The following is a 10995-nucleotide window of genomic DNA, read 5'->3' on the forward strand; positions in this document are numbered from 1 at the left end:
AATTGTCTCATAACCTGGGCCAGTACTATGTGTTCTGTGGTATGATTAGTGTTGCACGTGTGAACCAGTTTTTTTCTTCATATACAAATGCCAAAAGGACAGAAAATACGTGCGCATACGCATTTTTGACGAAAAATAGCAAAAAAGTATTCCACCTAAAGTCACTGACCTCACCTGCTTGTAACAATCGGGATGAATACGCTTATGCCTGTTTTAAATCGTTATCCAAGATGCATCAATTTTTGTTTATTGGAGGAGCGTAATTTCAAAACGTGAGTTGTGCAGGGGTGGGGGAGGGCTGAAAAGTGGAAAATGACTCAACGCACCACAAAGTTACGCCCATAAACGGGCTCATACCTAGATTTTGCTCACTATCTTCTCAAAGTTGGGAGTGTGGGGAGTCCAGTTTAGGCGCTGAAGCACCTCTCCCTCCCCCAGCTGAAAAGGAAAATCCACTCTTGATTTAGTATATCTTTCTGGTCCTCTCACGGGACTAGTACTAATATCCTCCCGTCAGCAAAGACAAGGCTATGCAGTGCAGTTTCAGTTTATTGTCATCTCGTTTGCTTCGGAACGTTGTCTTATCGACAAAATATCAAATGATTCTACCTTTACCGAGAAATGCTAAATCTATTTATGACAATGATTGAAATAATATTTTATCGTTCAGACTTAAGACTCGTAGATCACAGAAATGCGTCACTTGGCCAACATTCACAGACATAACAAGAGCAAGTGCTGTAACACTAAAAATGCAACATTGCTTCTGAAAACGCAACCATGCTTGTAAAACGCAACAATGCTTCTAAAAACGTAACAATGCTTCTAAAAAGGTAACAATGCCAGGAACAATTGGTGCATTGCCAAAGAGCATACGCATTTGGCGCAAATGCGATGTTCGACAATTTGACCTCCATAACAGGGCCAAACAAGTAGGTATCAACCGATATTCTCCACATTAGCCACTGGCTCCTTAAGTTCGCTAACGATGTGAGCACATCAGCACGCGAGTCGCCACAGCTTAAAATCATGTCAGCTCACGAGCCCTTCTCAACTTCCATCAGTTACAACCAATAGCAGAACACTGTGTAGGTAAAGACATAGGTAAATGAACACTGTACTCGCTCTCGGTCTGGAGGCACATGGCGACAGGTGTGACGTCACCCTTGTTTAGCCTGGAGCAACATGGCGGCAGGTGTGACGTCACCCTCGTTCGGTCCGGGGCCGCGTCCGTCACCTAGTCTTCTGCATCAGGTGTTTCGTCAGGTATACGATGTTGGTGTCGACGAAGTCAGCCAGGTTTGCCCGCTCAAACGGCTCCACCTTCTGAGTCTGCGTGTGCCACACGAGAATCTGAAACGATAACAATCCGTGGGAAACAGTTCCAGGCGCGTAGTTTCGGAAAACGAGCTGGGAGGGGGGGGGGGGCTGTTCAATGAAAACAGGCGTAATGTATCTTAAAAAGCCAACGTACGGGTTCCCTCCACAAACTTGGTCGACTTTCTTCTAAAAAATTAGGGACTGGAGGTCACGCCGGAGACGGGGGTACCTCAACGGAAAACTGCACCCCTTACCGGTTTAATGAACCAGTTCAGCAAAGCAGCCAACCAGCTTATTGATCAGCTTCACCCCAGCTTGCCATCCTAGACGCATGGGGGTCACCTTCACGACATGCCATGTGATCCGACACACGCCGGGTTGACCCACGCTAGCCTATAGACCTTGCTTCCACCGCTCGAATGGCTCGCTACGTGTTCAACCGTGCTAGCTGCCGTGTATTGACCCAGCTAGACACGACCTGCTCATGTTTTGGCCACGGCAATGGGCATTGGTCAATGCCGCGGCCACCAGCGGGATGGCACTGGCTTAAGGATCCGCATGGGGAACCTGCGTACCAAACCTGCGACCTGCATACCTGCGAGCAGTTGTTAGCCAGGGGTTCCAGCTCATCCCTGCCAATGTTCAGAGCCTTCAGAAACCCATCCTCCTCGTACCCAGCCTTGTAGGGCATCTCCGCCTCAGGGTTCTGTCGGGAAAAAAATCATGATATGGATGGCGCATGGCTATTATAGGTTACTTAAACCTATTGGGATTCTATTGGGAAGGTAACAAATACCAAAAGAGGACTCTATTGGGGAAGTGACAAGTACCAAAAGAGGACTCCATTGGGGAGGTAACAAGTACAAGAAGAGGATTCTGTTGGCGAAGTAACAAGTACCAGAAGGGGATTCTGTTGGCGAGGTAACAAGAATGAAAAGAGGTGAACAAGATCTTGAAGTTAATGGCGCACACTGCTTCTAATCCATATTTCATATTTGTGCGGAGGGGAGCAGGATGGGAGCGGGGGCACGGGGAGGGGGGTGTCAGGAGAGCAATGCCTGATAAGAGGCATGACGGCAAGTTCGCATCGGGATAGGAATGTGGAATCGTGTGGAATCGTGAACGTAACAGGACAGAACAAATTAATCATACCAGAGCGCTGTACAGACCGTCAGCTTTTCTCTGGTGTTTTACCTCCACCAAACAGAGGTCGCTCTTTCCAACGGCTGCCTCATGTCTGACTCTTATCGCCGAGGAGCAAGCTCAATGACCCCGTGAACTCCGGGCAGCGCGCTCAGTGACCCCGTGAGCGCTGGGGCGCGCGCTCCGTCACCCCGCGAGTGCTGGGCTGAGAGCTCAGTGACCCCATGAGCGCTGAGAAGCAAGCTTTGTGACCCCGTGAGCGCTTGGCATCGAGCTAAGTGACCCCATGAGCGCTGGGTAGCGAGCTCAGTGACCCCGTGAGCACTGGGCAGCGAGCTCAGTGAACCCTTGAGTGCTGGGGAGCGAGCTCAGTAACCACGTAAGTGCTGGGCGACAATCTCAGTGACCCTTTGAGTGCTGGGGAGCGAGGTCAGTGACCCAGTGAGTGTTGGGCAGCAAGGTCTGTCACCTCGTGAGCGCTGGGCAGCCGGCAGCCATACCGTTCAACCCGGGGCACCAGTGACGTCACGTTCTGCACGCAAATGAAGCTTTGCGGCCATGTCACCGGGCGCCAGCAATCCTTGGAGCTTCTTTTTGAGGTTATCAGTCGGTTGATCTGGTTTTAAACGCGGCGCTCTGCTCTGCTGCCGCGGCCGTGACTTGTATGATGCAGCGCAGTGCTGCACCACTGGCGCGAGATTCCCATCTACATGGGAAGTCCGTTGCAGGCACGCAGGTCACAGAGGCGTGGGTCTTCAGACTTGAGCAGTCACTCTGCTGCAGCACGCTGGCTGCTCAAAACACCCCTAAGTCTGCTGTTTCTGGAATCACTGTGACGCCTTTTGAGGGTTTACTCCTTGAACAACTCGATTGTGACGCCTTTTTGAGGGTTCACTCTCTGAACAACTCCCTGGGGAGAAATCTTTCTCAGTGTGGCCGTCAGGGGTGCTCGGAGAGGCGGCCCCGGGCCGGGCGGAGGCCGCCCACTAACCCGCCCGCAAGATTGCGGCCAGGGCGGTGGCGGGATGCCCTTCTTTCTGCCACTCAGCAGTCATTAGTTTCGATGACTGAGGTGTCTGCTCGAGGCGCCGCGGGTGGGACGGTGTCGAATTTAAACACTGGTTGCAGTGTACGTACTAGTTTTTGCAGTTGTTTGATACCTGCGGCATCCGTTACACGGGGGAAGGAAAACGTCATGAATTTTGTCTTCCGTTTGTACTGTGCTATTTAAGCTTTTGGGGAAAAATTGCTTGTACTCTACTATTTGACCACATTACTGTACTATTTGACCGTCCTACAGCACTATTTAACCACATTTGACCGTTTTACCTGCAGTTCTTCCTCTGTTTTCATGCACAGAATTCTTCTCCCCACGACTTGTTCTTACACTCACATTACATTCTGGTTATGTTTCACATCAGTCCACGCGCTCAAATTTAGCTACTTTGCGCATTCTGCTATTCATCGCGTCCGTGGAAAAGTTTTCCACGCTTCATGGGCGCACAGCTCTTCGTTGCATTCCCTGAGTATGACACTAGCATGTCGGGTATACACATGGAACGAAGCAAGGCGTTCAGTTGTATGATGCTTCGGCGAAAGTAGCATTTCCCACTGATTTGGGGCACTTTCCCGTAAGTGTTTGTACGGTGATGGGTACTATAGACATCAACACTGATGTCTGGCGGCGGTTTATCATTATTCAACACAAAAATCGCAATATATCATGGTATGTCGCAGGGTCGAAGTTTCGCAAAGGGAGTTGAGGGGAAGGGTGGGGGCGGGGGCTGAACCGTGAAAATAAAGAAATATACTTTAGAAATTCGCCAGAAAGCGGTCGCCCTCCGGAATTGTCCAACTTTTCTCTCAAAGTTGGGTGGTGGTGCTAGAGCTTCCAAGTTGGAGCGGGGCAGGGCTGGAGCTCTCCCAATGGAAGAGTAAACTACACCTATCTCATGTCGTCAAAACAATGCTAGGTTTGGATAGATGCAACTTTTGCCATCAAACGAGCTATGAGCATTACATACATATGACCATATCATACTATATCACTACTACGTAACTAGTGCGCGTTACTAGAACAATATTGCGTTTCTAGTGCGCGTGCCTGAGCGCGCCTCTGCGGCCGACCGCCGGAGACGGCGGCCGACCCACTGCCGCTGCCAACGGTCACCGAGACGCCTGTCGACTGATGAGGTCGACAAGACGCCTGTCGACTCGACGGTGAGATCGCGCGTATATCACAATATATGAACAACAATTACGAACGTTACCCCTAGCCTCATAGGATGTGTTTGGGGGGGGGGATGGGGTTGATGCGATCTCCCACAAGGTTATCTAAGACCACCTCCTATGAATGTTGAGCAATCGCGCCCAAATTGTTGGTAGCCTATGGAGACTCCATTGCGCGCGTTTTTACCGAAAACACGCGTCACTAGCATTTCTGATTTCGCAGCAGCGGCGCTTTTGAACACTACACGGCGATCTACGACCTGCGCCGGTGGCCGGCGGCAACAGACCGTACCGCCGAGCGCGCGCGGCAGGCCGATATTGTTAAATTAGCGGAGCCACATATCACAGAGATTGTCCTAAACACATACAAATATACACGTATGTGCTTGGCGCCGCTACGACGCATGGTACTGGGCATGTGAGCACGCAAAGACGAGAGAGAAACTTCTATTTTCGGCCGGAAAATTCGGCTTTTGACCTGGCCTAATGGGCCAATTCGTGACATCGTAACATAACAGTTATTACCAGCCACGAGATCTCGTTAAACCAATCTATTGATATTTTCCGCTAAGCGCTATCTTAGGAAACGGCAGGGGGTCACATCGACACCCTGTCAGCCCGCATTGTGAAAAACAGTAAATCAGGGCGAGGGTTTATCCTTAAAAGCACTTACAGAGCTCTTCGAACGGGAAATTATACCCATAACAGGAGGTCGTGTGCGACGATCGAGACCGACTGATCAAAGTATATCGGAGATTGATCAGATACCGGAGACGTTACAAATAACTGGGAATGATAGGAAATGTCTAAATGCAGTGTAAACAACTGGCAGTTAACTGAATTTAGTGGATAGTGCTCGCAATATCTGTGTACTCGCCAATGTATTTCTGTATCACCCCCAGTGATACCACTTTATCACTACATCACCCACAGTGATATCGCTGAATGACCGCATCACCCCCAGCAATATCACTGTGTCACTGCATCACCCACAGTGGTGTCACTATATCACCGTATCAATTCCAGCGATATCAATGCATCACTGTTCACTCTCGCTCGTCATTACTGCGGACTACAGCAGCATGACAAGTCTACCTCACGTTTAAAGACGATGAGGAGCTGCCACGGCTGAGCAACGCTCACTTTTTCGCGCTGGTTGAACGAAAGGGAACCGAAACACAGCTGACACCGGATCCCGTTCTCAGAGCCTGACGTTCTCAGCCGATCCGTCCTAGACATGGAGTCCCGGAACTGGGTCAAGTCACCGCTAACGATGTGGACCCTTTTTCTCTTTTTGGGGAAGGGGGGGGGGGGAGGACAGCCACTGCGCCGTGACGGCAAATTGTCTGAGAAGGTGAGAAGAGGCGGCGCCACGAGTCTCACCACGTGGTGACGTGCAACGCTTCATGTTTTTTCCGTGGTAAATATTGGCGTTAAGTCGTGAGCCCGATCATGAGCGGCTATGAAAACTAACTAATCGACGGCGGGCGACCTTGACCGCAGACCGAGCGTTGGTCGACGGCTGTAGCCGTTTGAGGGTGCTGATTACAGAGGTGGTACATGATTAGTATGAATGTGTCACCACTCGCACATAGAAACACAGTTAGCTGCAGGGAACCTGTCTTTGCTGTGCACCGGAGATGAGTTTATTGCGAAGGAGGCCTCATTATTCAGCAGAAAGTTTGTATCCAGCTCGGGAGAAAACTCCTAAATGCTTACGTGATCCACCCAGAATGTTTACTGGACCCGACCTTGCTGGCGTATTCCCAGCAACCAGACCTCAGGCTGCGTCTATGTGCTGCAAAAATGAAATGCTGTATATAATAAATAACTGAACACATATATGGAAACTAAAATCACGTGAACCTTGCTGTTGCTATGGGAATTGCATGGTAGCAGCCTGACGTGCTTCTAACGGCAGGCTTGCTACCTGGATTGCTTCACCGCCAGTGTGGAACGTCACCTGGCAACCTGGGATGTAGGCGACGCCCCACACCAACTCCCTCAGCCCACCGCCGACCACAGACAAGGACTTTGGGCACAAGCTTCCGTAATTAGAATGTTCCGTGAGGAGCCGTGTGAAACATGTCAACAAAAACACACGCACCTAACCGCTGCCTTGGGAATTCCGCGCTGGGAATCCAGCATGCTTTTAACGGCAGGCATGCTATCCCGACGGCTTCCAAGCCCGCGGGAACCGTCTCGTCGCAGCCGAAGCTGCAGGGCGTCGGAGTCTTGTTCCTAACGGTGCATTCTAGTCATGCAAGCTTGTGCCCAAAGTTTTATCTGTGATCCATGGTGGGCTGGGAGGGCTGTCGTTGAGTGGCAAGGGGCCGCCGTTTTCGGGTCTCTAACTGCCGTCGGAGGCGTTTCTCTTTCGTGTTTTATCAAATCGCCTCTCCCCTCTTCCACTTAACACGCACGCACGCACGCACGCACGCACGTACGAACGCACGCATGCACACACACACACACACACACACGCACGCGCGCACGCACACGCACACGCACACGCACGCACGCACCCACACCCACACCCACACCCACACACACCCACACACACCCACACCCACACACACACACACACACACACACACACACACACACACACACACACACACACACACACACCATCAGCAAACGTCCCGTTCTTCTGAGCGTTTTGAAATTATGTGATGTTGCACGATCATCAAACAATCCAAAACGTATAACGAGGGGCGGAGCCAGTGGGCTAAACCAATCAGAGACAGCGAGATCGTCTTGTGTTTCCCGGAAGTGTCTGATGTGACCGCTGCATGGCGAAGCGCTGAGAAAGATTTTTCAAGTAAACATCGAAGCACGCCACTGACCATAGCCCGTTAGTAAAATTCAAAAGCCATTGTTTTAGCTCCCAGGAGACGAGATAGCTCTGTTTGAATAATCTGTTTCAGACAAGTGGTTATGCTAGCAAGTCTTCCAAAGGTTTTGATCGTCCTAGTGGACAAATTTGATTATCGTCCTAACGAACAAAGGTTATTATCGCCCTAGAATGTTATTATCGTCCTAGCGGACAAATGTTTTTATCGTGCCACGAGATTTTAACGGATAATTTCACTTGGTTATCTGGAGGTGTTTAGGGTCTCTACAGATCTTACAACATTGAAATGGGCCCTTTTACAAGCGCACCTAGCTTAGTACTTATTTCTTGTGTCCCTACCCAATACTAAAACGTTTACTTTCCGTCATATCGCCGGTCACAGCCAAACAAGTAAAAACTTCACCGTCTGTAAACCTTACATGCATCCATTATTGGGATTTCACATGGCGAAGTATCTGGCAGAACATAAGATTACTGGAACCAAAATCAGGCTGTTTGTTATCTGATACGGTGATGGCGCATCAGAACAGTTTCGGTGCAGCTACGGCATAGGAAGGATTCTCCGTGATTAGCCCTGCTATTAAGGAACCAATAAAACACATACGAGTATCATTAACGAACAACTACAACGTTGAGATCAGAAAAAACAGCTCTGACGATTACTGATGAATCAAAGAATGTATAGTGTGAGCCAAGCCATCGTTGCATCCATTTTCATGCCGCGATAAATCCTAGCTATGCTGTTTTACCATGTCTGCTCATTTATTTCAAATCCTTTTTACTTTTCTGTATTCAAAAATTTATTGAAAATGTCATGCCTCTCTGTGGCATGAGCATGGGTTGTGCGAGCTGCACGCATCCCCGGATGTTCATTTTTGTTTGAATAAACGTAATTTGCACCCCATGTTTGCCAAGATGCCAGGGCTGAGCAGCTACTCAATTGTGGATTTCGGGTTGCGTTAGATCACGAAGACTTCGCCTGCTGAAAAACGGTTGGTCAGTGGTCAGACTCTAGAATTCAGAACCTGTGTGGAATATTCTGCCTTCATGGTAACTAACATCGGGTAGGTAATGTCAGTTTGCGAAGGATTTTATTCGTTACTTGAATATAGGCCGCTTGGGAGGGCCTCGGCAATAAAGGTTGAAAAGGAAGACATGGCGGTATTGGTCTTCCTCCTTGGCTTTAAGGGTTATAATCAAAGTTACAGTAATGACATAATCCCGATTTTTATTAACCAGTATAGTGCCGTGGCTTTAGAGTAATCATATCACTTACAGCAATTACAGCAATTACGTTTATTTTTTTACTCAGCTCTCACGTACAATTTGGCGAAGTTCCGATAAAACTTGGAATTTGTCCTCAGCTGATAGCACTCATCATCACCATCGTTTTCACCCGCATTATCTCCATCTGACATCACTCATTCAACCTCCCAGTACTTTGGAGGGAATAGCATTGACTCACAAGTCGTGGACAACTTGCATGCTGCAAAGGCGGACTTCAAACGACAGCAGTATATGCCAGCAAAGAAGAAAGGTAGCGGGGAGCGGAACGGCGAGAGAGAGAGAGAGAGAGAGAGAGAGAGAGAGAGAGAGAGAGAGAGAGAGAGAGAGAGAGAGAGAGAGAGAGAGAGAGAGAGAGAGAGAGAGAGAGAGAGAGAGAGAGAGAGAGAGAGAGAGAGAGAGAGAGAGAGAGAGCAAAACACGCTCAAAACACTTGCAAAAGAAGACCATTATTTGAGCATCCAACAGAGTACCCATCACATTAAAACGACCACGGAAGATGACACATTCGCGTTATCATAGCAGTGCAGTGTCCTAACCTGTCGCAGCCAGTCCACACTGACGGCGAAGCCCGCCATGTCCATGGGGAACTTGCGACCGCCGATCCAGCCGTCGAAGAAGGCGACCACGCGGCCGTCCTTGACGACTGGCGAACTGACGCCTTGCCGGGACACCAGGCCCACTGGGAAAACCGACACGCGTCGCGTGCGCTGCAGCTGCCGCCAAACGCAAGAGCAGAGGTCAGTCAAGGGCGCGCCAAGGGCACGCAAGGACACGTGCCGCCAGCTGACGCACGCAGCGGCAAAGGTGCTGTCGACCGGCTGACATTTAGGGATTTCATTTGGGGATAACAGCGCTTCCACGCCGAAGGAACACCACATTCGGTATCTTTGTGGGTTGGGCCTACAAACCAGCCATTATTAATGCATGTTGTACAACATTAACGACATTGAGATAACAAAAAAAGAACACAACATCCGTGTGTTGGCCCCGATAGATTTTTTATAAAAAAAACTGTATGCTTTGGGGTTTTGTGTCCTGTAAGTCCACGCAGTGACATCAACATGTCTACTGATCAAGATCATGATGTCCCATGCTCTCGTGAAAACGAGACATCCAATGCCCACATCGCAGGATTGGGTCACGTACTACGGCTGAGTTTTAGCCGTAGTACGCTGGGTTAGCAAGGTTTAATGAGCGGTGTGGGGCCACCTCGGCGTTTTACGCCTGGACCTTACGACCCTCTTCTGAGCATCAGCTTTGTAGACTTTTACCATACGATTGCGAGCCTCATGTTGTAACGATACGAACCATCGAGATTTGCGCCCCTTCCCTGTGTGCTGTGTGACGTAAAGTGTGATGTCTCACACCACACTTTTCTCGTGCCGTCATTCGGTCGTAAACCGCGCCAGAGGCTAACGCCATAAGGCTAACGCCTCATCCTAACTCTTCGAGAAGACTACGACAACGAAGGGTTATCGAGCAGAGCGAACTACGAGCCATTTTTACAACACGGTCGGCAACAAAATCACAACAGCATCACTGCTACACCTCCGAGATAAGAGCATGGCTTCTCTTTTGATGGTGACTTGCGGCTACCGTCACAATCAATAGGTGTTTTTGGGCGTGGAAGCTGGGCTTAAAACGAATCTGACGCCGGAAAAGACGTGAGTGAAGAACAAAAATGTTTTTGTAAACGATATTTATCCGTCGCGATGGCTCAGGTGGTTAGGGCGGCCGTCTTCCGATCCACCCACCCGTGATGGGGTGGGATCGAGTCGCTTTGGGCGCCCGCTATTTTCCAGACATGGCCTGCGGCCGGTGGCAGCGGTCGTTTTAACGGTCAGCTGAGGTCCGAGGGTAGGACAGACTGTGCCGAATATTGCGGCACGCTTAACTTTCGCCGCCAAATTCCGCCGCTGATCCGGACTTTCACGATCAAATGGTGGGGGTCAGAGGTCACACAACAAGCACGGCCGAGGGTGAGCTTTGATCCCAGAAATCCATCCATTCAAAATGTTCAGATTAAATATTTGAAGAACCCGCGAAATCCAAAAAATAAATATCAAAAACATTTTTAAAAATTAAAAATTGACACCCTCCGCCTGTCTTTCCGCCATCTGCGAGGCGGAAGGACAGACAGAAGGTGTCCATGAAAGGAC

The 10995-nt window shown here is 49.7% G+C and overlaps 1 protein-coding gene across 1 annotated transcript in view; it reads right to left on the reverse strand.

The window, feature by feature from the left end:
- Positions 1-1233: 1233 nt before the first annotated feature.
- The window catches only part of GlcAT-P (Glucuronyltransferase P), a 12552-nt gene continuing 2790 nt past the window's right edge, over positions 1234-10995 (reverse strand). The window contains exons 3-5 of the mRNA XM_037227852.1: positions 9373-9549; positions 1916-2026; positions 1234-1353 (exon numbers count right to left, since the gene is read on the reverse strand). Of these exons, the coding sequence (XP_037083747.1) occupies positions 1234-1353; positions 1916-2026; positions 9373-9549 (408 nt within the window). The remainder of the gene's footprint in view (positions 1354-1915; positions 2027-9372; positions 9550-10995) is intronic.

This window comes from Pollicipes pollicipes, unplaced genomic scaffold (assembly GCF_011947565.3).
Source record: "Pollicipes pollicipes isolate AB1234 unplaced genomic scaffold, Ppol_2.1 Scaffold_1600;HRSCAF=1878_pilon_pilon_pilon, whole genome shotgun sequence".
NCBI classification, from domain to species: Eukaryota; Metazoa; Arthropoda; class Thecostraca; order Pollicipedomorpha; family Pollicipedidae; genus Pollicipes; species Pollicipes pollicipes.